Source organism: Lupinus angustifolius, chromosome LG14 (assembly GCF_001865875.1).
Source record: "Lupinus angustifolius cultivar Tanjil chromosome LG14, LupAngTanjil_v1.0, whole genome shotgun sequence".
NCBI lineage: Eukaryota > Viridiplantae > Streptophyta > Magnoliopsida > Fabales > Fabaceae > Lupinus > Lupinus angustifolius.
This window is the reverse complement of record NC_032022.1, coordinates 15,159,350-15,187,117: the sequence shown is the minus strand read 5'-3', so window position 1 is coordinate 15,187,117 and position 27,768 is coordinate 15,159,350. Positions and strand designations below refer to the sequence as shown.

Sequence of the window (27,768 nt, the reverse complement as noted above, 5' to 3'; positions counted from 1 at the left end):
AAGTGAAATGGTTATATGCATGTAGAATAGAGTAAGTTGGCTAAAACTTGCAATTCAGTTGGGTGAAGGATCCAATTATAGAAATAAATACATATATGTGGTTACACAGAGTAATGACCATTTTATTGAAGCAATGAACTCTAAGATATGAAGCTATATATTAATTTAATTGGCGGTGGCAGAATGAGACAAACGAAATATATAGAAAACTCATTCCATGAAGCATGAAGGGCACCTCCAGAATCTTCTTGTCCTTTCTTGAAACCATGGGCTGATAAGAAAAACCATTTTTTATATACAACAATGAATTTGCATTTCTATGGACCACTTACAAGGAAAAACAATGTGCTATTCTCTTATCCATAAATCTTATATTTTAAAATCAATTCACAATAGAAATGATACCCACATTATCCGCAATATCTATGCAAAGGGTGCAAGTTTTCAGATTGCGCATGAAACTGAACCACATAGACAAAGACAAAGGATAAGTTATTATAGACAAAAACCGAACAGGGTCAAATCTTCATAACAGAAATGGCGAGTAGAGTTTTGTACATCATGCATAACAATCTTCGGAAAATATTGCAGTTTTTCTCAGCATGGAGATTACTTTCCAAATGAATTTTTCATTGCCATGTAAAATGGAGTAGTTAACTGTTAATGGTTTAACTCAAAATAATCTATAAGTTTTATAACTTATAGATTATCAATAACTTCTATTAAAACAATACCATGTTTAAGGAAACACACAACACAACCATATTTGCGTTCGCTTTATAAACATATCCGAATTTTAGATGGAATCCACAGTAATTCATGCCTCCTAATGTAACACCTGAAACAGATTACCTAAAATTGACAATGGTTAATAAACCTGGCCTAATAAATATTCAGTTCCTAAAATTGGCAGGGATATACATTAGACACCATCATAGTCATGGTAAAGGTCGAGATCTCTTGTGGCTGCAAGATGGACATTTGTAATGTTTGATATGATCAGCTCTTGCAGGCGTAATTTTCACACACTTTCCATGGAACCACCTCTCACAGGAGTCGCAGAAAATCCAGAACTGCTCGTCTGCATCGTTCTCTCCACATGCCCCACATTTACTCTCTTCATGCTCCTCCTCGTCTTCCTCTCCAAAACCATTCTCATCCTCTGATTGCATTGCTCTGGAATACTTAGCTTGAGATTCAGAACCTCCCTGTAAGTGCCAAATCGAAAGAGATTGTCACAAAAAATACGAATCGGGTGCCCACATCTAATTCCAATGTTATCTACAAAACAACTTAACAGACCACTTAACAAAAGACTATATTGTCTGAAATTATTCATCCCCATTTCCCCAGAAGAATCCCCACTTATTCCAGCACCTCATGTCTAAAGACTCTAAACTAACCATGGAATTTTGTATCAAATTCAAAAATAAATTTAGGAGTAAACAACTAGCTTCATTGCTAAAAATTATGCCATCAACAAACTATAACTACGAATGGTTGTTTTGACTTTCAAGCCTGCATACCTTAGAATTTGATTTGGGTTTGTTACTGCTATGATTAGAAACTGATGACTTTTCCTTTCCCTGTTTCTTGGCCAACCCAGTGACAACCTCAGATATTGTTGGAAGATCATTAATCATAGTAAACAGCCGTTTCCTGTATATGAAGAATGAGAAATAAATATTACTGAGATGACAACATATATCAAATTAATTACCAACTTGAGAGGGTAAACCCTATATAATCATGACTCATGAGAGAACACGTACTGATGGTATTAGGACCCACTAAAAGCACAAATTCTGACGATTATAGAAGTAACAACATAACTACCTGTAAAAAATGCTAGCTTCCAACTTCTTAAGTAATACATCTTCAAACATCATTCATGTACTTAGAATCGTTAGATAGTTAATCAACTATGTTAATCACGCGAACAGGACTATTGGAAGGTTATCACTCTCTTATGACTGAATTCCCACATTAATTTCACCATCCAGAGACATGATTAGTAATACACTGGATATTTTAGACAAGGATAGCAAGTTCAGCAGATAGTGGCAAGTTAAAAGAATGACAGAACTCTAAAGTAATTGTCTATTATTATTATAACCACACTGCGCCATTGGAGGATTTTAGGTAAGGAAGGAGGAAAAGAGAGAATAGAGATGTGGAGGAGAATATACTTATAATATGATAATGTGATACAGAAGACAAATCTAACAATGCTACTTATGCTAATAGTAGACTTCGTCCTAATTAAATAAGAAAACAAATTAGATAATCTAAATAGGAAATAAATCCTAAGAGATCAACTAGGATCTTAGAATATATACAACAATGATACTATGAGACATTTGAGATTTTCTCATATATATTCTAATACAAGCATTGGGCACATAAAAAAAGTGCAAGCCATGAAACAAAGACTATGGAGTATGTATTTCACCCAGAGGTTGATGAGTAACTTCCTCCGACTGTATGGAACAACCATAGTATAATTACAGGTTAAGTTTTCAACTGTAAAAAAAGTGGAACTGAAATTGAACAGACTGCTGTTTAAATGTTCCTGAAGCTACATATTATCTCAAGTCAGCCTCACTAGGACCAAATCTTTATACTGTCAAAATCACTACATGTTACTAACATACTATTATTGGAATAAACATCTTTAAAACATTCCATTGTGTTTCATATTCTGCCTTTTTCCCTCAAATGAAACAAAGAATAACCAACTTATAACTAGTTGCAATTGTCAATGTAGCAAACAGGCAAAAGGGAGTATATTAGATACTAAGGTATTCTCATGTGACACTTCCTGCTTATGTGTATTTATTTGACATTCATCACTGTTGTGTCTAAAACTTTCTTCTTTATAGCCTAATTTCTTACTTCACGTGCCAACAAAGAAGCATAAGAACTGTCTGTGGTATAATATTTTGACACTAATGTGAAAACAATGACCAGACATTCAGACAATTGACAATGAACCTAAGCATCTTCAGATCAAACATATACAAAAGAAAAGAATAAACACTAGCCAGCAGAGTAAAACCATGAATAAAGGGGACAAGGAAAATAACTACCTATCAGCCTGATCAAATCCAAACCTAGCACCAAAATAGAAAGCCACAGAAAGTAACCATGCATCACTGTGGACAGCAACCAAGGTCAGCCAATCCTTTTGTTGCATCCCATCTCTTGCAAAGTTAATACCCAAAGCTGGCTCTGGAAGCTCTGGAGGCACCTCCTCAGCAGGCAGATTGACTTCCCAGTGTTCACTAGGAAATCCATAAAGGCAAAGATTCTCTTTGTCTGTATCACAAAGCACATGCAAATGAACATAAGTTTCTAAAACAAAATTTATATAAAAAATAAATTCGAATGCTATATAAAGAAAATTTATAATAGGGAATTTAGAAGTACATTGGAGAAACGGGTAAAATGACAAGCTAATAGATCAAAGCAATCAAGTATCCATGGTGAAAAGTCCCTATCTAAGAGCCTAAAACATTAGCAAAAAGTCTCTCTTGCATGTCATCGTGTTAAGGATAAAACACAAATTCCCTATCTAAGAGCCTAAAACATTAGGAACATTTTTCGAACCCAAAAGGCCAAAACACAATCTTTAGTAAAGGGGTAAATCGAAATTCATTCACATAAATGACAGAAAAAACAACCATATTCGAATATGGTGCTGGTTGAGTAGTTTTCAACTTCCATTCAGTCTAACCATATTTGATAACAAGTCAACATCCCGGTCCTTATCAGCTCAGCCCATTGTCATCATTCGGTTCAATTTGCTCGACCAGAAACAGGCTGGGAGAAGCAATGCATAACATTTTAGAGAACCTGTCCGCTAAGCATCCCGGCACTAAGGTAATAATATCTCAGACCATTATGTATTAAATATCATTAATTTTTTGTTCCCATAAGATACAAGCTGAAATCAAGTTAGCAAGCTATGACTTCCTTGAAATTCTTTAAAAATGTTAAAAAATTAAAATGAAATGAAAAACTACCAAAAGTCACCGAAAAATGCTAAAATGAACATGTTAAACCGTTAGGGTTTCTTCTCATTCACGCCCACCTTACTCTAAAAAACATATTTAATGCTCCATTTATCTAAAATGTTAAAATTACAAGGTTCGTATCAAATAATCTAAAATCAAATAGGAAAAAAGGAGAATCCAAAGGAGATAATAAATAAAAGTATATATACCAGGATCGCATTGGTGAAAGAAGTCTTCAACATCTGAATAAGCAAACGAAAACGAAAGAAAAAAACATGATTAAAATTGAAAAAGGGAAGAATCAAAAGAAGAAAGGTTAAGCGTAGATACCAATGGTAAGAGCTTTAATGATCGCAGTTCTGCGGGATTTGAAATCGGTGAAGACTTCCACCACCGTACGCGGATTGTGCATGGCACTACCTTCCATTGTTACTCTCACTCTCAATTTCAACTACCTCGTTTCTTTCACTATTCACCGGAACTAGTTTATATATTAATCATATTTTATATATATATGAATTATGGTTCATTTTTTCTATTAAGGATTTTTGTTATTCTATTAGAGCTAGAAAATATTGTTTGTTGAATTTTGATTTATTTAAGAGTGTAATATTTATATAATGTTGATGTAAATATTTATACATTATTATACATAGTTAATATATCATGCACTGTTATTTAATTAAATTATTTATATTTAAAAATTAATAATGATTAAGTATAAAGATAAATGAAGCAATAACCATATAAAGAACTCATTTTTTCTCATTATTTAATCTCAAATTTTTCTTTGGATATCTATTTATATAATCTCAACCTATAACAAAACACTTTTTTTATACATTTTTCTCAAATGTGATTTATTTTTGTTATGGAGATTTTGCATCATACTTATTACTGAGGAGGTTGCTTTCATAGTTTCATATATCCTCATTGAAGCTATTACACTAATAGTTGTTGGGACAACTAGTCTACTCTACCAAACTAGTCTACTCTACCAACTTGTTATAAATAAATAAGCAAATAAGGAAAGACTCATCTATCATTTACTGGTTTAAGATTTAAATGTATTTTAACTAATTATATGTAAATACCCACCTACACTATTTTTTTTACTTTTCACTTAAGCTCATTTTTTATGAAAGGAATTTTAGGATTGTGTTAAATTGCAATTTTAAGCATTACATTATATTATAAGTTTTCTAGAAATTACAAATACTTCACTTCTCAAATGAAACTATTGATGATATTCTTAACACTCACATGTAGACCTACAATAAAAAGTAGTTTTACAGTATTTCATTTAATCATTTTTTATAAAATACTTATTTGTACTGATTAGAGAATAATTTATCTTTTTGTACAGAGAAATATTTTATTCTCTTAAAAAAAATATACACTTAATCATTTTGAAAGTGGAGTTGGCTTTTCAATATTTGCTTATTTTATTTTTACTCTTTATCTTAGGGTGAAGGTTAACAAACCCTTTAAAAAAGTTGAAAAGTTTTGGGATGAGTCATCTATACTCCATTTGATCTCCCTCATTCTTTATTTATCTTATTTCATTTTTAAAAAACGAGGATAATATTTGTATAATGACAATGTAAATATTTATAAATAATTTAGAAATCATTTACTATTTATATATATTTTTTTAAGAGTTAATAATGACTGAAAATAAATGATAAATAATAAACTATATAAAGCTTTTATATTGTTACTAGAAAGATAAGTTATCAACTCAGGATTTTGTTTGTGCCTAAAAAATAACAATGTTATATTATTATATTTAAGGGAATAATAAGGTAATATCATTATGACCTTTTCATGCACTTATATTTCTTAATTTATGAAAATCCTGTGATGGAAGGGCTTTTAATATATATTTAAAATAGTTAACTACTATTTTTTTAAAAAGGAAAATTAGTTGATCCTGCAACGACGTCGTTGGACAACCACCGTGAAAAAGAACAAATTCAATGAGGATGAAACAAAAAACAAAGGGTTTGGATTGGATTTAGAATCAGAGAAAAGGAAAAATGAGTTTACACGCATCAATATCCTCACTCTTTACCAACTCCAAATCATTCATTCTCCACCACCATCACCACACTCACACCTTCACTCATTCTAATTTTAAACCCTTTTTCTTTCCCTTTCTCTCTCGCACCAATCAAATTCACTCTTCCCCAATCATGTCCCTGTCCAGCTCAGACACTGCCCGGGCCCCACCACCCACTCCCCTTCCAACTCCCCCTCTCACTAAGGCAAGCCATTCATCTTATTTATTCCGGAATCGTAACCGCAACCGCAATTTAAAACTCGAGATATTTCGTTAACTCTAATTAATTCACTATGTTTCATTTCAGTTCAAGATCGGCCTCTGTCAACTCTCAGTCACTCCTGATAAGGACAGGAACATCGCCCACGCCCGCAACGCTATTCAGGAAGCCGCGGCCAAGGGTGCGAAGCTTGTTCTATTGCCGGTGAGTGATAACTGCTTTTCATTGTTCGTTTTGCTTATTTTGTAGTTGTAATTGAAGTGTAATTTGTTACTTTTTGTTTGTTATTAGGAAATTTGGAATAGTCCTTATTCAAATGATAGTTTTCCGATCTATGCTGAGGATATTGATGCTGGTGGTGATGCTTCTCCGTCCACTGCTATGCTTTCTCAATTGTCTCATAATTTGAAGATCACTATAGTTGGTGGTTCTATACCTGAACGTTCCGAAGGACGGTTATACAACACTTGCTGTGTCTTCGGCACCGATGGAAAGCTCAAAGCCAAGCATCGCAAGGTACAATTTCATGCCAATCTATGTACTTTCAAAATTCCATCCATATGTAATGTTTGCTTTTGATGCTTTGTATATGGCGATTTTCTTTATTATTGTGATTTACTTGCGACATTTCAGATTATTTTGTATGCATGTTGAATGGATCAATGGATTAATACAATCAATTTTAGAATTTGCTCTGTTCTGTAATTTCTGACATATCGGTGTTGTTATAGATACATCTCTTTGATATTGACATCCCTGGGAAGATTACCTTTATTGAATCAAAAACTCTTTCTGCTGGGGAGACTCCAACAATCGTGGACACAGGTGTAACATATTCCTACTTCGTACATTTATGCATTTGGTTCTGTATGGCATTAGTAATAGTGCAGTATTTGATTCTGCTATGTTTTAAGCTGATACTGATATTGACAGGTGGATGAGGATAGGGCAATGTCATCTTATACTCTTCAATAGCTCAACTTGAACTTAAATGCCATGCCTTCTTATCTTATGTTCAATGAGTGAATATATGGCAGTTTTGTTGAAAACTAAGTTTCAGATTTTAATAATTCTGTTCAGACTACTTTTATTTTTATATAGTCCCGACCTCTCGTCCCCACTTAGTGCGATTAAAGCTTGGCTGTTGTTGTTATAGTCCTGACCTTTTGTGTATGTGTTATGACTTAAGTTGGAAAGGATGCAGTTTTTATTAAGTAATCAGGAGCTTAGTGCAAAAGGGGAGGATCACCCAAGTGCTAGTTTTGTTCGTAGCCTTAATAAATACAACAACTACGAAGCCTCAATTCTACTATGTGGGCTTGACTACATGGACCGAATGACGTCATAATGTGCTATCATAAATCGTGTTCATTGGCAAAACATTGACCTTTAAATCTTTCCTAATCGTTTCGCCTAGTTTTTTTGGCTTCGATTTGACTGACTCTCCTTATTGGGGCTTTTAACGGTTTCTTCCACACATGTACAAACCACCTAAGGCGCAATTCTACTATCTTTTATACAAAAGGAGCTAGTTCAACTTTATTCTGAATGCATTCATTTCTAATCCTATCTGGTCTAATGTGTTCGCTCATCCAACACAATATTTTCGTATTTTCACATGGAGTTTATTCTCTTGTTGACATTTCTATCATATATGACACGTGAAACATTCTGACATTTCATGCATCCGCTTGAATCATATGATTTACATATACAACATAGGTTGTCCGCCTCTTGCTAAACTTATACTCCATATTACTTTAACTTATATGAAAGTCATTTGCTTCCCATATAATCATTCTTAATAAAATTGAAGAGAAAAATAAGCGAACTTGTAAAGGCTGTCTAATCATTCTATATTTATAAATAGAATGTCTTTTCTTACTGCTGTCTTCATGAGGGTGGTCTATTTTTTTTTCTTTCTTTCTTTCTGATTTTTTGTGCAATGAATTTTTCGATGTTTGGATTAAAAGTACTAATAATGAGTTGAATCATGCAGAGGTTGGGCGAATTGGCATAGGCATCTGTTATGATATTCGCTTTCCAGAACTAGCAATGATTTATGCTGCAAGAGGTTTGTCCTTCGGATTAATTTGTAATTTGCTTGAATACAGTGAATCTTGTTCTGCTTTTACTTGGCGGTATTGGAGAAACTTGAGTTTTCCATTGCATTTCATTCATGGAGCATCCTATGTTCTACTATCATCAATTCATCACCGAGTAACAAACTAACAATTTTGTTGGCTATGCGTTTTTGTTTTTTCTCTTTTTGTTGGGCAACTCTTCCTATTAGTATCATTCTTTATTTCAGCTGTAATGTGATATCCTCGGTATGTTTCATTCCTCTTGTTATGATATCTGTCAATTATTTTTCTTATTTGTGTTGTCTGTAACCTGTAAGCACCAATCGTCCATTTGTATTGATTTGTTTCTGAAGTTGCTTGCCATGCTCTTATTATTTTTCGTAAGCATTGGGAATCTTACAGTATCTGCTTTTGGCTTCAGGTGCTCACTTGCTCTGCTACCCTGGGGCATTTAACATGACAACCGGGCCATTGCATTGGGAGTTATTGCAGAGGGCAAGGTAGTAATAAGTACAATCTAATGTTATTACAGTTGCTTTATGTTTCCACTTTCCGGTATACTATCCTTTCCCAAATAATGTGTATGTTGGCTACTGTCCGGAAAGAACCACAATAAATCTATTTGTTCAATGGGTTTTCTCCTAGTTAGTTCCGTTAGATTGGACTGATGGTTTGCTGAACCATATTTATTATTTGTAAATTACCGTGGAATATATTGCAAACTTGCAGTAGTAGCTAGAAACTTATGATCATACTTAATAGCAATTTCTTCTGCTTCTTCTTTATCTTTGGCACCGCAATCATTTTAAATATTTATCAATTAAGCAATGAGTGAGATCTATATTCCGATGCTAATCTGTGTTTCACTTCTTCGCTTGCAGGGCCACAGATAATCAGGTAACGACCCCTTACTTTTGGAACATTGGAGAATTTTTGCCGCATGTATTTTAGCATTAAAGACAAGTATATCAAACCTGAAAATCAACTATTGTTTTTATTCATTTATTTGGGGTTCAATTCTCAATGGGTAAATAAATAATGAATCTTAAAATAGTAGCTTTGAATTGGGATAGGTTTGCACTATGAATAAGAAATCAGTAAAACAAGAACTACAAAAGCACAAAACTACAAACCTATAAGTAAGGAATTTATCATACGTTAGTGAATGTTTACGATACTGAAATTTCTTACTGACAGTTATATGTGGCAACCTGCTCACCTGCTCGGGATACTGGATCTGGTTATGTGGCTTGGGGCCACTCCACTCTAGTTGGACCAGTAAGTTGATCCTTTATGTTTAGCTTTTCCTTGGTACCATTTAAGTGTGCTGATTATGTAAGTTGGTATTTTATGTTCTGACTTCTGAGTTTTAATTACCAAATAGAAAGGGAAATAAACATCTTAGCTATTAGTAAAGCTTCTAAAGATGACTTGTGCATAAGTACTTACTAAGGAATATATCAATGTGGCAGTTTGGAGAAATTCTGGCTACTACAGAACATGAGGAAGCAATCATCGTAGCAGAAATTGATTATTCAATATTAGAGCAGAGAAGGTTTTCTTTTCTTGACACTAAAGCTATCTCTTCCATGTGTTCAGCTTATGATTTCAATTTGTAATAAATTTAAAGTCTTATTTTGTGATTTAAATATTCAGGACAAATCTCCCTGTGACTAAGCAAAGAAGAGGTGATCTTTACCAATTGGTGGATTTTCAAAGGCTGAATTCCCACTGATGTGAGCACTGCGTTTCTAATTGGTAAATCTACATTGCTGTATTATTGCTGATATGAAACCCAAATCCTGAAGGGATAAAAGAAATAAGGGTGTCTTTGCATAAAGGAGTTTAGCAGGGAAATGTAATTTTTTAGAGCATTTAAATATTATCCTATAAAATACTCTGTATGGATATTTGCTAAAAGAAATTTGAAAATTCTAAAACATTTTAATTGGGTATGCTATTTATGGAATCTTGAAAATTCCTTCTCTTCAAGCAACACCAATATTAGTAGAGTTGCTTCCTCTTTTAGTCTTTTCTGCTCATTGGATGTTTCTCTGATTCCCATTTTATGCTTGATTTTTCTAACAATTCCGAACAAATTGGTGTCCATCTACCAAATATGCCATAAACCAGTATTTTGCTGAATTGGTTCCCAAGCTGTTCCTCAAACTTTTAACTGATTTATGTTTCAAAATTGTACCACACAAAATATAAATAAATAAAACTATACTGTCTGATCACGGTGTTTGGATTTTGCTGATTATTATAGCTGATTCACGTATTAATGTTAGAGATGCCAGTTTATAATATATTTGGACTGAAAAGTGTTGAAAATAGAGAGGGATGCCTCAAAACTTGAGTTCATCCCTTGAATCCATAGAACATCCGAATGAACCTAACTTCAAATATACAGAACCAAATTGATGAAACAGATGTTAACTTTTATTGAATAATATTACTTGCATACTTCAACACAATTACACAAGAGACTAGTCACATCTAAATTTCATTATTTAATATTCATTTTATGTACGCTAAATTCTTATATATACTTCTTAAGAGTTACTGTGACCATCAAAGCATAATGTGACATAAAGATTAAATTTTTGTTTTCACATTAACTTTGAAGTAGAATCTAGACTCAGTACAATACTTTAAGAGTATAAAAGAAATTATCTTCAGCCTATGTTTAGAGATTATAAGCCACTCCATGTCCAGGAATGAACCTAGCATTTTCTTCTGTATATATCAGAGTTTCATTCAACAGCCTGAAACAACCATGATGCCAAGATTCATAAGTTTTAAGTTAGAAAATTGATATTATTAAAAAGTCTTAAAAGGGGTTTTGAATTATGTAAATTGCAAATGAAATGTACTTACGATCTAGAAAGAGTCTTATTCATGGTGGTAGATGAGTGAAACCAGTTACCATCTAGATAGAGCAATTCACCATTTATTCTTGCTTCAATTCTTTTGTCCATTTCTTCAGCACCAATGAATAGTGGTTGGTCTGAAGCCTGAGTTATAAAAATCATATAAATTATGATAAACAAGGTAACTAAGTAGCAACATAAGCAAATGTTACATTTTTTCTTACCATAACCCATCCCCATGTGTCAGCAAAAGATGGTACATGAGTTGTGTAAGCCACTACATCTGCAAAGAAACAATCACAATAGTACATAATAAAAACATATCCTTGTATCATGTTGACTTTACTATTAATATCTGAATTTGAATAATGATAACAAAAGTGGTTTGAATTAGAGAGTCTTACATTTAAAAACATGTTTGATTGTGTTGTATATTGAAGTGAAAACCTCCTTGTGTGTCAATATACCTGCTGGTCCAGCCTGCACATGATAGAAACAATTGTACTATGTACATAACATAACATAACATCTTCCTAGGACATAAAAGAACATTCTTAATAAGAAATACTATTCATGTAGAATATTTTCTATGTGGATTTGTGTGATTTTATCATTTTTAAAATGTGGTATGAAAATAGTGTCAATTACTGTGTTAATATTCTAACCTGTGTCACAAAAATGCCATTAGCATTAAGCTTGGGCTTCAGAATATTCTCATAGAATGATTTTGTATAGAGTTGATAGCATGGCCCACCTTCAACTGGGTCTGCCAAATCTCCAACAATGATATCAAACCTCTCATTTCTCTTCTCTAATTCAGCCCTGCAACATAAAATTCATGTTGAAACTTATAGTTAAGAGAACATTAAGTAATACTAATTAGAAAACTATATTTCTTTTTAAGGTACTTACTACTTAGTTTATATTATTTAGAAAATAATACTCAGTGTAGGAAATAAGGCAAACAAAATACCTCCCATTTTGTAATCTCTAGTGAACAAAAAAATGAAAAAGAAAATAATAAAACAAAATAAAGATAACTTACTTGGCATCATTGATGACAAGGTCAAGCTTCTTATGAGAGAAGGCCTCCTTATTTTCAGTCAAATATTTTCTGCAGAAATCCACCACCTCCTGCAATAATCAGTGGTTGAAAATTTAGTAAATAAAATATATACATTGTCATTGTATCATTCATCATTTATGTCTAATCATTATTAACTTTTCGAAACAAGTAATACAAATAAATGATAAATAACCTGATCTATGTCACACATGACCACTTTCTCCAAAGACTTGTGCTTGAGGACTTCCCTAGCAGCAGACCCTTCGCCACCTCCCATTATAAACACTGTTTTTGGGCTGCCACAATTATTAACACATGCCTCTACATGTTAGTCAAAGGCTTCAAATGCTTTATTATCATAGTAATATAAAATTAGTCAAAGGGTTCAATATTTAGTTTAATATTTATGACTTTCCAACTATTTTATCAAGATAAAATATTTAGTGCATGTGAATTATTTTATGATGACAGTGACAAACAACAACGAAATTGTGCCTCTCACTTGACACTTTAATAAATAATAATACTAATAATGTTATATGTAATATGGGTGGTCATGGATTGATTATTTATTAAAACCACAAACCATACCGTACTTATATTATGTAATTCAAACATTGATATTATATATATATAGTCATAATTACATATATATATATATATATATATATATAATTTGATGTCATCAAAAGTTTAGAAACTTACTTGGGGTGACATAGAAGAGGTGGATGAATCAAGCATTCATGATAAATGAATTCATCTATTTCAGCACTCTGCATCTTCCCATCAATCACTAAGGCCTGCATATATATAATGTTGCATTAATAAGGATCGTCACATATACATATAAAATTATATATATATATATAAAAGCTTGCAAACCTTTCCAAAACGCTTTGTATCAATGAGAGCAATCTGTTGGTAATCACTGATCCCTTTGTGAAGCACGCTATTGAAAATATTATAAAGCATAAATGAGTTATTATAGTAATTAAATGAATTATTTTGTGTTTGTTATAAGTGAATTGTAAAAGGGGTGAGAAATTAAACCTGTTAAGAGCAAAAGACCATTTGAGATCATCATCGATCACTTCCTCGTACCAACAAACATCATGGTTCTTATCAATGGCAGTTTCATGGCCAGACATTGAGAACTTGTTGACTAAAAACAACTCACCCATGTTTTACACAATATTATTATTTTCTACACTTATTATGAAATAGAATGGGTGCACATCACCTTTTATAGTAACACCACCCAACTAAGATAAGAAGAAGAACTATATCATTAAATTTGTTATCTTAATATGACTATTATTAAATACATGGACTCTTATTTTATTAGTTTTTTGGTACTATATTTATTATTTTCACAATATAAAAGTTTTTTTTACTTATATCGTTCATTATTTATTAATCATTACTTTCTCTTAAATAAAAGCATTATACATAATGATCAATTGTGTACTATTTAGTATTTTCTTGATATAGATGAAAGTTTGTAGTTTTTGCTTATTTTTTAAATACGAGCTTAAAGTTGCAGTACAAATATGTTTATTAGCCAAATAAGTATAAGAAGATACTCTCTTTTATGGTGAGTTTCTTTTTTTAGATAGCTTATTTTTCCAACCAATTTCAATTTCTATTTTACCCCTCAAATTTCAATAGTACTTTCATTTTTTGGATTGACCTCTCATTTGATTTCTTATTTAATTATTTGTGCACTATTTGTTTTGTGGATTATCTAATTCAAGTTCACTAACTTTTATTTATTTGTGTTTCATGTTATTTTAAAATATTAATATTAATTTTTATATTGTGTTTTGTTTTATCGTTTTTAGCCCTTTTTATGAGGTATTAAAGGTTAGAAAATTTATAGTAAGTTTATAAATGACAATAAATATTAAAAATTATATTTTAAAAATAATATAAAACCAATCAAAATAATTATATCATAAATAAATAACTTCAATTTTTATAATTTAATCTTTTAAAATAATATTGATGCCTTACTGAAAAATATTAACTTATGTTCAGTATTCAATTAAAATATCCGAACATAAATGAAATATTATATGAACAAATTATTATCTCATGGTTTATAATCTTATAGTTTATAAATTAAAAGTAAAAACATAATTTATATCAAACACACAATTATTGCGCGCATACTTTTACACAAAAACTATATAAATATTAAACTCTTTTTATGGGTGATTTACTATAGCTAATATTTTATCATAAGTAATGGGGCAATTACTTAAATAGATATTTAATTTGATAATAAAACTATCTTTTATTTATATATATATATATATATATATATATATATATATATATATAAAATCTTAGGGTTTGGGATGAATGTTTAAATGAAGTTTGATATTAAGAAAGTGTAAATTTATAACTTTGGACTTGTATTACAAAATTTTGCTTAAATGAAAAGTAGAAAATAAAATATTTCATGTTGTAGTTATTTATTTTAGGGTCACAGTTGAATATAAGTACATAAAACATTAAAATACTAGGTTAGAGATGTGTAATACATGTTAAGCTTATTTTTACATATTCGAGTTTTAAAAACTAGACCAAATATATTTTTGAGATGAATTTGATTTATATTTCGGGTCATTTTAATTATATATCGTGAGTAATACATAACATAACATAAAACATTGTACATGTGTTTGATTGAGATAGAAGTTGAGACAAATAAAAGAGGGTAAATATTTTTTTCTATTATTTGATTGCATATAAATAAAGGAAGAGTACATATAATATCTATATATTAATAGTATAAAATTTTATACACAATTAGTATATCATTCACCCATCATTTGAATTAATTTTTTGAAGAATCAGTAATGATTAAAAATTAATAATAAATGACATAATAATAGTCTATAAAACTCGAACAATATGTCAGAGTATACAATCTTTTCTCATAAATAAAAGGGAATAAAAAATAGTAAGATATAATTCTTGCTTTCTCTCCAGCCGTGGGAAAGGTGGATGGTATTTTTTTTTACTAACTTCAAAAACCTTATTAAATTTTTAGTTCAATATCAACAATACTTATAAATGTCGCTATTTTCTTAGAATTCATAAAGGAAAATTTTCACGTGCTGGAAGAAATTATGGATGAATATCATTTACTTTGCCTCTTTATCAAATACTTACAATTTTGTTTATTTTGCATGTTATTATTCATTTTCTTCAAATAGCTATTCGTTTGATATTTATATTATTTTATTCACAGCAATATAATAATATACTATTCTGTCATTATTTTATCCTGTTGTATCAATATTATCATATTTAGTAAAATAATATAATAATAGAGAACCATTAATATTAAATATATGTTATTTTATTTAAAATTGACGTAACAGTATATTCATTTACCATCTTATTAAATTCACACTTTATTATTTTTCAAACTAATTTACTCATTTTGTTTTTATATTATTCTTTTATTAATTTTAATATTATTTTATCAAAATATAGTATAATATTACATTATTTTACTCATTTCGTATTTATATTATTTTATTCAAAACACGTTTCCTTTTGTCTTTATTTCAAACAATAGCCTTGATTGTGGAACACTCTAAATTGGTATGCTGATTCGTTAAGACGAACTATATATATATATATATTTCCAACAATATATATATTACCTTCATAATAATATTTCTAGAACAAGTAACCATTTTCATTAAAAATAAAGAAACAAAAACCTGAAATTAATCAAATGGAAAACATCTTTCCTTTAAGCATTTTTTTTGTTTAAAATGACAATGCTATCCAAATTTAGCCCTTCACTTTCATGTATCAAACATACTCTGCTTTTCCCTAGGGCAAGGTGTAAAAGTTAACCTTGAAAATTGTGTATTTAATAAAATAAAATTAACATTTTTAGTATTCAACGTTGACTTTGAATTTTGAGTTTCTTAACTATTTCCATTTAAAACAACATTTAGCAAAACCCAAATATTTAATAAAGAAGTAAATTTACATTTATTGGCTTTGAAATATAAAAGCTACCAAACACTTTCTTTTATTTGGTTTCTGTCTTAAATCCTCAATATACACGTCATTCCGAGGGACTAAAACCGGGTCCCCTGAGTAACCAAAGGAATACTTACTGAATTAAGATCCAGATTTTAAGGATTAATTATTTTTATGTTAATTACACTAATATTGAGTTTTAGTAAAATTATATAAATTATTCCTAATTTTTTATACCTACACAAAATTCCTAATATATATATATATAAATAAAAGTTAACTTACACGAGAGAGATAATCGTAATCTTCTAATAATGAATGTAATTAAATTAAATAAAATATGATATATTATTGAGACAAGTTCAAGTAATATACGAGTCAATACATTCATTATTTTTGGTTCATCATAATATAGTATAAGAGTGATTTAAACAATATTTCATTCGAATTATTGATGTATTTTATATCGGACTAAAAATAATGAAGAGACATGACTCTTATACTATTGAGATTTGTCTCCATAATATATTATATTTTGCTTAAATTTACACGCATCACCCTTTTTTTGTCTAAAATATTACATTTATTTCTTATATAGAAGTAGTTAGGGTAATGTATGAATAAATTTTAGGGATTTCATCGGGTCTAGAGCTAAGTTCAAGTTCAAAAATTAGTCTCGATTAATATTTATGGTCAGTTAAGGAACAAGTATGATCTGATCTAACTTGTCATATAACCATCCATTCATTGTGTTTGTATATGTACATATTCAATTATGAATAGAGCAATGATATCATTTAGGTCTAAAATGTCATTGATTCTCTTACTTTTTCTTCATATATACATATATGTAAAATAATTAACAAAATATCTGCATATATTTTTTCATGTTTCAAATTATATATTCATAATAATAAATAATATTAAAAATATTTTATCTAAAAATGTATGCATTATTTTTAGTAAGATCTATGGTTGGATTTGGATTCAAAAGCTGACCCGATTAATATTTGGAGTTGAGTTAACTTGAGTCTAGCTCGAGTTAGGTAAAGACTTTGTTGATACCTTTTCTTATTTATTAATATTTTAAATGAATATTCACTTTTATCTTTATAAACATTTGTGGCGTGAGTCAAAATAATATATGTGAAAATAAAAATACTAAAAAAACTATTACTTCAACCCACATTTAATATTTTAGTACGACATTTTAAGTTTTTTAAGGACAAAATTGTCACTAGCATTAAAAAAAAAATTGAGAACCAAGATAGTTTTTTTTAGTGTAATACTTTCAAAATTTAAGGTGATATGATTTTATGTGGGCCAGTTACAGATAACTCATTACTGGCAAAGAGTGATTGCCTTATCCAACATATATTTCATTTGATGACAATATAACCTATGCTCCTAAATTATTATATTTGTTAAGTCTTCTTATCTGAGGCAATAATGGCTGTGTCCTCTACCACTACCACACTATGCATTCCCTGTAACAACATTCCAACCACTCAAACATCAAAATTATTTGGATTCTCAAGTACCATTTCTTTTACTGTGAAACCACCAAGACTTTGTATTAGAAGCTCTAGTGATTTTTCAGCTGAAACAACAGCCACAGAGGTTGATTCAGAAGAGAGTTCCATTGAAGTTCCAAAGGAACCATATTCTTTGATTTCTGCTCTTAATGTCGAAAGGGCTCTCCGTGGTATACGTAAGTGTAACAATTAATATAATCTCTTATGTATTATGTACTCTTCAATACATCACAGTGTATGAGTATGATATGTGGTTATTCGTTGATATTTAATCATTATTGATTCTCTTAAAACAAAAGTAATACAAATGAATAGCGGACGATATAATCACTTGTATATAAATTTTTATTATAACAGTCATAGATATTATACTTTATCTATATAAATGTGAAAGTTGTGCATTTAATTGAAGGAGATATAGTTTAGAATGCAGCTATTACAGACGCTGATCATTATGGTAGACTTGGAATTGCAAGAGGGTGTGCGTTTGACAAGGTCAGAACTCAGAAACATCATAAAATTGGTTTTTTGTTTCAACTTATATTCATGTTAACCTCTTTCTCTCTTTACTTCTCTTCATTTTTAACAGGTTGCAGTTGCATATAATAACAAGGTTCAAGAATTGAAGAGTCAAGGTTTAGAGGAAGAAGAACTGAACAAGAAATTGGAACTTGTTAAAGTCAGCAAGTAGATACATGCATGCGTGTTAATTATTCATTCATATTTGATATATATATATATATGTAAAAGTATATCATTCATGCATGATGATTTAATTTACAATATGCATATTATAGGAATCATACACAATCCTGTCATCAGAAGATGAAAGAAGAATATATGATTGGAGCTTAGCTAGATCAGAAAATACAGACAAATATATTTGGCCATTCGAGGTTGACATAACACAAATCCAAAAAGGAGGAGATCCTCCACCAAAGGTATTTCTTCTTCCTTCATCTTCAATGTTGTTAAATTATCATTCATCAATTATGATCTTCTTAAACTATTCTTTCATGCCCAAATAATAATTTCTATATAACTTTTCCAAACATCCCTTATGATCTTTATATAAGCTTATTTTAGCCTACTTCAATAAGTTTATTAGAGAATAAGTTTATGGAAATAATCTAGTTTATTTTTATCTAATTTTTAATATTAAATAAGTCTTTAATGAACATGTATCGAAGATGATATAGTGACAAGATAAAGTCGGTTAATGTATACATTTTTTCTCTGATGATATCAATTGTCTTAGACAAGCAATACTAAATTTTTCCATGGCAGGAACCTGAGGATGTAGGACCGACAAGGCTGGTTGGATACTTCTTATTAGCATGGGTGATGCTATCATTTGTGTTATCTATTGGGTTAAACTTACAGTAAAAAAATGTAGGTTTATGAAACTTTTTCAGCAGAACAACAATGTAATGTATACAACTTCAGTAAATTAACTCTTCACTTTGCATCAACTCTTAAATTCTTAAACTTCATGAATGAACTCATAGATATGAGTGCTTTGATCTACCAGCTAAAACGATCCATTCATTATTAATAAAAAAATGGACCATTTATATTAGGTTGGCAATTAAAAGGAAATTGTCTTGTTGAAATATAATGTTGATGTTAAGAAAAATATCAACACCCAAGAAATAAAATATGGGTACACCAAATATTCCATTGAAGAAACAATACATATTCAAACTTTAGCTTTTGCTAAGAGCCAACACCACTACTAGGGGAATAAAATAATAATTACTCATATTTCGAGTGGGGACCAAATTTATTATCGAAAATTATTCCTAAAGTTGAGTAGCAGAAATTGCTATGGCTAAATATTATGCTTCCATTCTTGAAAGTGCAACTATCTTTAATTGGACAAAATATCTATTTCTTGACATGGCATAAAAAAGTAATTTTATATTTAAAATATAAGTACCTTCAAGACAATTTTAGTTAACTGAATTTTTAATATTGTTTTATATTAACAAGGATATTATCTCATGGATTTGGTCACTTTTAACAGATATCACTTCTAAATCTTGATATAGCAGAATATTATATTACTATATTAATATCTTGTTGCTAATAAAACAAAATACTATTGTTATGAATGGATAAACACTCACTAACTTAGTATCTTACACACATACCATACACATATATATCATGATTTTGGAATAACTAAATATAACTCACCGACAGAAACGTGTTAATTTGATCTTTTTATACCAACTTCAATAATCCATTCATCATTTCTAATTTAACCACGTTCCTCAATCTTATTAAACTTCCAGAATCACTTCAAAGTGACATGGTAACTTCACCAAAGAGGAAGAAAAAAAAAACAAAAAAGAAAGAAAAAACCAAGTTGTAGTGGGCCCCAGATTTGTTGAGTTTCTTCCAGCTATTTTTGAAGCAGAGGGTACCACGTTGAGACAGACATAACACTGATTCATCCTCTTTCACTTCGATCTACCTCTGTGTTCTGTTCTTCTGAAACAATAACAATGGTAAAGATTATGTGTATGTGTTATGTATTGGTCACCCCTTTCTTCTTTCGTGCTGCTTCTGCTGATACTCAAAGTAAGAATCAAAAAGTTTGTTTCTTTATGTGAAGTGATTTCTGTTTCAGATTTGGAATTTTTCTGTTATGTCTTGCCCTTACACCCACTTGAAAAAGATAGTTTTTTGAGTTTTTAGTTTTAGTTTTAGTTTTTCTGATGCGTCACAATGCTGCTCCTCATTCTCGATTTCATATTTGACATTTCAAAGGGTTTAGAAAGTGTCCACGCATTACAATGCATTGTTTGAAACTGAAGCTTTTAGATTTTCTAGGACTAGATCTTAATTTCTTAGAAGTAGAAGTGTAAAACTATTGTGTACGTTTGATCTCTGAGGGAAAGTTGTTTCATATTTTATTGTTTGAGGGAAAAGTACTATTCATGTTGAATCATGAACATTCACTCTTTCAGTATAACTTTAGGACCTAATTTGATCACCCCTCTATATTGATTTTATTAAAATGTGACTGTTGGGTTTATATGAAAGTGGGTTTAACCAAATGGCTTTATTTTCCTATGTGAAAATTCATAACTTTTGTTGTGGTAAGGAGCTAAATTAATTGACCCCCATGTTAAAATTATGACTTTGGCGTTAGATATCATTAAACTTTCTGTTTCTGCACTTTTTGACATAATTACCATGTTTGTTCAGGATCCCTGCAAACTGCAAACCAGTTCTGCTTTTGAAACATGATTCCTATGTAATTGGCATCAGCATTTTATTAAGGAATCATTAATAGTGGAGTCTTTAGTATTAACAGACAACATTAGGATTTAGGAATTTGAGATTTGGTTGTTGGTTGGGAATTGGAGAACAAGTTGTGAGAAAATGAACCTGTAAACATTCATAATTGCCTCTGGTTTATCAGTTGAATAGGGTATTTTAAGATGGGATGTCGAAGTGAAGTGAAACAAAGGAAGGAAGAAACATAAAACTTTAGCTGCTGCTTTAAAAATCTTGTGTTACTGATATTTCCCTCAGCATGATAGCGATTCCTTGCAAGCTGTATTATGTTTAGTGGAATGTATCATAATGTTGTCTAGGACTTGTGCTAACTAGATGATAGATTAGATTCTTCCTCATAGAATCTATTGATCAGTTAATATTCTGTTACTTGAAGTTTTATTAGTTCTTTTCTTCCTTTGACTTGTCATATATAGTATGTCTTTGAGTGATGCTGTACTTATTTTATGTTTTACTTCTTGCTTGTGTTTGTATCAAACACAATTGCAAAAGTGAGTGTATGGTAGGCCTTGCTTTCTATTAGCTTCGGGTTACATATTTGATGTTTCATTGATTTTATATATACGACTACTTTCCTCATATTATAAAGCGACCTTATGGCTTAATGCAAGTTCCTAAGCACCAACCCACTAATGATTCTGAATCCTTACTTCATTGTTGTATTTGTCATCTAATAGTATCATTCAAACACTTCAAATTCATATTGTTTTTAGTAGTATTTCCCTGCTTACCTGTTTTGTAATTCCCCATATGTGACATAATGAACAAAACTTTGCAGTCAAGGTTACTGATAACCCCGCGGACAAGTTGGTAGCTGTGCTTAACGAAAACAGAACAGCTCACAAGGTATCAACTTTATCTGACAACCCGGGGCTTGCATGTCTTGCTTTGCAATACATAAAGGCATACCAGGGTGATTGTGGTGCTGTTGGAGGATCTGATGCCAAGAAGCCACCAGAATCTCAATTTGCTGAAGTATTTGCTCCAAACTGTGGCGTTAAGGCATCAACTCTTGCCCCTATAACCGGTCGTTTCCTTGGGTGCCAGACTAAGTATGTCCATGCACCTGAGGCATTTTCCGACATCCTGATAAGGAACCAGAGGAGCCTAGACATACTGTATAGTAAGAACCACACTCAAGTTGGTGCTGCTGTGACAGGTACTGATGGAGGGTCCCCTTATTTCTGGTGTGTGTTGTTTAGCAGTGGCAAACCTAATAGCACCTTTGCCTTTGAGGGTGGTGTGGCTAAACTAACAAAACCTGGTTGCTTTAGTGGAGCAAATGATGTGTGCAGTGGTGCTAATAGTTGGTCTTCACTCACTGGAATATGGCTATTTGCCACTTCATTTCTGTTAGCTTTTCTATTATAATCATAAACTGAGATAAACTGTATTGTTTTCTACTAGATTTAGGGGCCTCCCTCCTCTTTGTTTTATATGGCAGGCTTGGCCTAAGTTATTCTTTTTTCAGTCATTTTGGTTTTGCTATTTGTTAATGGATTCAGGACAAAAATATTTCCTTAATTTCTTGTTTACATATAAAGTTTATGGTATTTGCTCTAGTGAATCTCTTAGGTGGGCTCCAAGTTTTCTTGGTAAATCAAAAGCTACATAAGACAATTTCTGTCTCATTAATATGGATGTGGATCTTAGAGAATTTATCCTAACCCCAAAATAGTTTAAGGATGACATTAACAAGTATCATTTTTTGTAACAACAATGTTACTCAAATCTCCTCTCTATTTTTCATCATGTAAGTTCAGTTGAGCCGTGTAATTCTGATTCTTTCACCTATACATCAGCAAGAAGAACAAACTTTTTAGTAATACTTCATCATATAATTTCTAATATATTTCAGTTGAAAAATAGTAGATAGAAAGAGCTGACATGTTTTTTTTTACTACTAGATAGGTAAGTTATTCTTACTACTGTCTTAAGATGAATAAACATCAGAAAGGAAATTCTTACATTACATAGCTTTTCAATGCCTTATAATACAGCTTGAGCATAACAGGACTTTACAAAGAGGATTTACACTTCAAGATAAGAAAAAGAACAGTAAGAACCACCACAATACCAGCAGAAGAACCACCAACTCTATGAATCCATTCACGGTCGAACCTGGTGAAATCACGGTCTAGGACGGTTGATACAGCTATGGCTGAAATCAATAGAAACAGCAGTAGAGGCAATGGAAAAGCAATGCCTATTGCTTGTTCATCTTCTTCCAAGTCACCCTCCGGTTTGCGGTCTATAAAGAGAGGAGAAGCCACTGCCAGAACCACCAAGCCTATGGCAGCTATTCTCTCATATGAAGAAAATTTGCTTCCTCTTCTGTTAGCTTCAAGTTCCATTCATAAGATTGATGGTGATGAGTCACCTTGGTTCTCTATGCCTAATCTTTTTCTGCCAAAATATGTATAGTGGAACTGTAATGGATAAGCAACCTTTTTAACATTAGTAACAAGCATATGCTGCACTAAAAAAATTTCTTTAAATATTAGCACTACTTTGGGTAGAGGAAAGATTAAAGAAAGACCATGATATCATTTTTCAGAAAGAACAATGCAAATGAGTAAAGTTAAATTGATGTAATATTTGGCATGAATCCTATTTAGGCTAACAATCTACGTATTTTTTGCTATTTGCATCTATAGTTGACCCCACCTAGTGGGATAAAAGCTTAGTTATTGTATTGTTTGGCTAATCTACGCGTTTAATAGTTTGGTATTACTATTAGGAAATGATATCCTCTTTTTATAAAGCAAATCGACTTTGATTCTTGAAGAACATGAAATGTAAGAGAGGACTAAAAAATGTATGTTCTAAAGCACATGGCAGAATTTGCTCCTTGGTGCTGACTACAAAATCTTGGGTTCTTACATTGTATAGATGTGAATAAGATTCTCCATTTACAAAGTTACATATTCGATGTTGTGCCTGCCTAAGTTTCATTTGGAATCATGTTAAAAAAAGATTGTTTTGGAATCTGATGCCGTTCTTTTTGCTGCAGAAGTCCACACAATATCAATTACAAAGCAATATGGAATGTCTTGAAAGTCTTGTAAACATATTCCCAAATGTATGAGCCTATTTCAACAAGATTCATGTTATCATGTAGTTTTAACTTGAGAATGTCATGCCTCAAAATTAATGCAAGACAGAACAAACAAGAATTTTTGTACTCTATGTTAATTACTAGTTACCTAGATGTATAGAATTTTTGTATTCCGATATGAATCTTTAATCCTTATGGGATTTTCTAGTGCAGCATTTTTTTGACCCTGTGATTCCATTTTCTTTAATCCTTCATCTTATCCTCCTTCAATTCTTGGCGCAGCTTTCCTTTAGCTGCTGAAAACGTGGATATTGGAACCACGGCTATAGATGCGGTTGATGTTAATCTACCAGCATTTTTGTGTGGAGATCCCTGTGCCAAGTTTCTTATTTCACATGTCTAAGAATCTTGGTTTTCATCATATTTTTTTATATTTAATAGAATGGCACACTAATTATAAATTATTGTTTAGTCTACCTGTGAGAATGTAGCTATGTTTGGCAAAAACTAGTACTAAAGATAAAAACTGTTATTTGCAGAAAGTTAATGAACAAAAATGTGAAAGCAAGTATGCTTCAAAATATAACTTTCAAAAACTACAATAGATAATGTCATTTAAACTAGAGCTGAAAGGTTAATACCAAAAGATGTGTTGATACTAGCATTACATGGCCTTGCTATATACAATTATCGTTAACCTAAAGAGATCATATTTAAAGATCTATCATTGGTTACCTTTTCAACCTATAGCTCACTTAGACAAATAGCAATTAAGCAGGGTATTTGTTCAAAAAGAGGCTAAAACATAGTTGAGTTATGAGGTCGGTTAACTATAATGGATTAGCAGCTTCATTACCAAGCTGTGAGGCCGGTAACTTTATTGTAGCAGCAGTAGCACAATGTTGAAGATCAGCAAAGGAAAATGATCGCCAAGAAGATGATAAGCTCTGGTGGAAAGGTGAAGATGGGCCTGCACTAGCACCAGATACTCGAATTCGTGGATGGAGTGGTGGTAGACACGGTGAGGGTGACCGCGAATTTGAGCTTGAAGTAGAACCCTCGCTTGTACAACTACTGCAACTGTCATAGTTCAAAGCAAATGCAAGTGCCAATGTACTTCTACTTGAGCTTATGGTTCTCTTACAAATGCCACCACTAACACTGTTGCTTCTTAAAGGGAAGTTTCGATTCTTGTCCCAACCGTGATGAAATGCCATCAAGTTCCTACGCCTCCTCGTGTATCCATTCTCTGGTTTTACAATGTCTTCCATTGATGAATCGGCAAGGCTTGTGAAGGACTTAGATTTGCCATTATAGAACTTTGAGATTGCCCTCCTGTGAATGACATCAAACCCAACCATCAGAAACCAGTCTACATCCAGCAATTTTTAGCGACAAAAAATGTTATACACAAATTAAATTTCATAAGAACGGCAACCATGCCTTAGTTACTTGGCTTCTAAGGTTTCCTCCACACATGCCCAAATCACTCAAGATGAGTTTACCATATTTTCTAACTCATATTTCTCCCTAATACATTAATTCATAATCATATCTGATCTAATATGTGCACTAGTCCAAAATAACATCCCCGTGACCACTATATTGAGTCTAATTTATTGTTTGACATTTTACCGGTCTGTTTACTAGTTGAATTTTGGAGGAGAACAAGAAAATGAAAGAGTTGAATTCTGGAGGAGAATAAAAAAATGGAAGGCATGAAATACACTCATGATGTGGCTCTAAAGTCTTCATTTTCCCTTCCTTTCCCTCCAAAACTCGATTGAGTTTGGGAAAACTCAACTCACGAGTGGACCTCAAATTAAATTTCATAACATGATCACCAAATTTCATACATGAAATGAGGCCCAAAAATGCATTTGTTCCAACTCGACAACAAGATTTAGTATAAAAATTGTTATGCTTCGCCGTGAGACTACAATCCCCTATTTATTTATGTTTTATTGAAATGTCCCTAGGAAGAGAACAACTAATTTGAAATCCACAAATAAAAGCAACAAAAATAGAAAGAAAGCATAAACCAAGATCAAAAATCAAAACGAACAAAAAAGGACAAAAAATCAAAGCATGCAAGTTAAGATGGTAACAAACCTAATTGGAAGAACCTCTTCGAGAGAATCCATCATATCCAAAGGACCGTTATACGAACTATGAGCCTCATTTTCTTCGTTCTCTGTCTCCGACGACGTCGCATCCGCATCGCTGTCGTTTCCGATCGACGACGACGACGTCGTTGTGGAGTAACACGCCTCCTCCTCCTCCTCATCATCACTCTTTCTGCTCTCAAACAACGCCGACGCGCGTTTCACAGCGCGTGTCAATCCCGATACTTGCATCTTCATCTGATCTTGAAGAAAATGGTATGTGTTGTTGGTCTTCCTTTTTATGTGTTTGGTTATTTATATAATCATTGTTATCCACTTAGGCTTAGATAGTGGATAAGTATGATAACGCTTTTTTTAGGTATACCCACTTTTTATATTTTATTAGTTTTCATCAGTGGGACAAATATATGGAAGGTCGGGACTTGACCTTATCCTCAATCGCAACAAGTATTCTAGTAAATTGTTTGCTGATGTTGTATCATCTATTATTGATCTTTTATATTTTTCTATAAAAAATATGTAGAATAAGGCTCTACTAAAAGATAGATTAATGATCAAAAATTTAATTTATGTGAACAATATTTATACGAAGTAACAGTTACATAATGGATATAAATTAATTACTTACCCATTTGGTGAGAATATAGTGTTGATTATCGCAGGGTCTTGGATTTGAGTTTCGTAGATAAAAAAATATCTGCTGGGAGAGTTAGCTCTACACACTAGTGGATATTCCGGTTCGGATAGGATTGCCTCTCGTGCGAGGATACATGTGAGGAACAAAAAAACAAGTCTTCCAACTATTTTCTGATAATTTTGAATTTTCCTTTTAAAAAGATCATATTTCAGAAATTAAAAATAATAATATTTTATTTTAACATAATTTAGTAATTAATTTTTCCCCTCCACTTTTATATATTTATTTGATTTTTTTTAAGTGTTTTGATATTTTCGGATTTCAATCTATACTTATATTGTGTTTGGTTTAGAGAAGAAAAGTTAAGGAAAAAAATTGAGGAAAGAAAACTTGAGAAAAGAAAATGGGTAGAAAATTTTGTGATTTTTTAGTTTTTTGGTATGATAAAAAATGGAAAGAAAGTAAAGAGAAAATAATATAATTATTATTTAATAATGATATTTTCGTTGTATTATCAAGAGTATCTCATTACTATGTAAGTAAGGAGCTAATCTTGTTTATGATGTGTGACTATCTCTTTCAATAAGTGTCTAACTCAAGAATCGACCCTTGACATTTTTGTCTTTTTATGGATCTAGCGGAATTTAACATCACTCAAAATATGTCTCAAATCACGTTATAAACCAATGAAAATATGCCATATCAATTAAAAATTAAATACTCATTATTTTCTTTGTTTTTCCTTCATCGTCATTGGTTTAGAACATGGTT

General features: G+C 31.4%; 7 protein-coding genes and 1 long non-coding RNA gene across 9 annotated transcripts; 4 read left to right on the top strand and 4 right to left on the bottom strand.

Moving 5' to 3' along the window:
- LOC109326067 (PHD finger protein ALFIN-LIKE 4-like) lies at positions 694 to 4,498 on the bottom strand. Of its 2 annotated transcripts, XM_019558718.1 has the most exons (6): positions 4,347 to 4,498; positions 4,226 to 4,258; positions 3,090 to 3,318; positions 1,527 to 1,659; positions 931 to 1,208; positions 694 to 852 (listed from the first exon to the last, which is right to left on the bottom strand). In XM_019558718.1, the coding sequence occupies exons 1-5, from the start codon at positions 4,441 to 4,443 to the stop codon at positions 939 to 941; spliced, it is 762 nt and encodes a 253-aa protein (XP_019414263.1). In that variant the 5' UTR covers positions 4,444 to 4,498; the 3' UTR covers positions 694 to 852; positions 931 to 938. The 2 variants fall into 2 exon arrangements, with proteins under 2 accessions (XP_019414263.1, XP_019414262.1); XM_019558717.1 differs by having other exon boundaries at positions 694 to 1,208; positions 4,347 to 4,497.
- On the top strand, positions 6,005 to 10,374 carry LOC109327088 (omega-amidase, chloroplastic). The gene is made up of 10 exons (XM_019560098.1): positions 6,005 to 6,283; positions 6,386 to 6,502; positions 6,590 to 6,814; positions 7,030 to 7,123; positions 8,298 to 8,372; positions 8,804 to 8,882; positions 9,264 to 9,279; positions 9,580 to 9,660; positions 9,855 to 9,937; positions 10,039 to 10,374. Exons 1-10 carry the CDS (start codon positions 6,056 to 6,058, stop codon positions 10,115 to 10,117), a joined length of 1,077 nt encoding a protein of 358 aa, XP_019415643.1. The 5' UTR covers positions 6,005 to 6,055; the 3' UTR covers positions 10,118 to 10,374.
- LOC109326777 (thermospermine synthase ACAULIS5-like) lies at positions 10,803 to 13,537 on the bottom strand. The gene is made up of 10 exons (XM_019559577.1): positions 13,372 to 13,537; positions 13,204 to 13,270; positions 13,027 to 13,121; positions 12,515 to 12,617; positions 12,301 to 12,389; positions 11,921 to 12,077; positions 11,660 to 11,735; positions 11,480 to 11,538; positions 11,263 to 11,399; positions 10,803 to 11,150 (listed from the first exon to the last, which is right to left on the bottom strand). The coding sequence occupies exons 1-10, from the start codon at positions 13,500 to 13,502 to the stop codon at positions 11,072 to 11,074; spliced, it is 993 nt and encodes a 330-aa protein (XP_019415122.1). The 5' UTR covers positions 13,503 to 13,537; the 3' UTR covers positions 10,803 to 11,071.
- Positions 17,600 to 25,187, top strand: LOC109326776. The gene is made up of 3 exons (XR_002105288.1): positions 17,600 to 17,612; positions 24,707 to 25,019; positions 25,082 to 25,187. It is a non-coding gene; the product is annotated as an uncharacterized LOC109326776 (long non-coding RNA).
- On the top strand, positions 17,730 to 19,335 carry LOC109326772 (NAD(P)H-quinone oxidoreductase subunit U, chloroplastic). The gene is made up of 5 exons (XM_019559575.1): positions 17,730 to 18,043; positions 18,301 to 18,362; positions 18,457 to 18,546; positions 18,665 to 18,808; positions 19,155 to 19,335. Exons 1-5 carry the CDS (start codon positions 17,782 to 17,784, stop codon positions 19,251 to 19,253), a joined length of 657 nt encoding a protein of 218 aa, XP_019415120.1. The 5' UTR covers positions 17,730 to 17,781; the 3' UTR covers positions 19,254 to 19,335.
- Positions 20,290 to 22,738, top strand: LOC109326771. The gene is made up of 2 exons (XM_019559574.1): positions 20,290 to 20,453; positions 21,955 to 22,738. Exons 1-2 carry the CDS (start codon positions 20,378 to 20,380, stop codon positions 22,545 to 22,547), a joined length of 669 nt encoding a protein of 222 aa, XP_019415119.1. The 5' UTR covers positions 20,290 to 20,377; the 3' UTR covers positions 22,548 to 22,738.
- LOC109326773 lies at positions 23,120 to 23,614 on the bottom strand. The gene has a single exon (XM_019559576.1). The coding sequence runs from the start codon at positions 23,528 to 23,530 to the stop codon at positions 23,195 to 23,197; it is 336 nt and encodes a 111-aa protein (XP_019415121.1). The 5' UTR covers positions 23,531 to 23,614; the 3' UTR covers positions 23,120 to 23,194.
- LOC109326770 lies at positions 24,794 to 26,661 on the bottom strand. The gene is made up of 2 exons (XM_019559573.1): positions 26,347 to 26,661; positions 24,794 to 25,569 (listed from the first exon to the last, which is right to left on the bottom strand). Exons 1-2 carry the CDS (start codon positions 26,595 to 26,597, stop codon positions 25,065 to 25,067), a joined length of 756 nt encoding a protein of 251 aa, XP_019415118.1. The 5' UTR covers positions 26,598 to 26,661; the 3' UTR covers positions 24,794 to 25,064.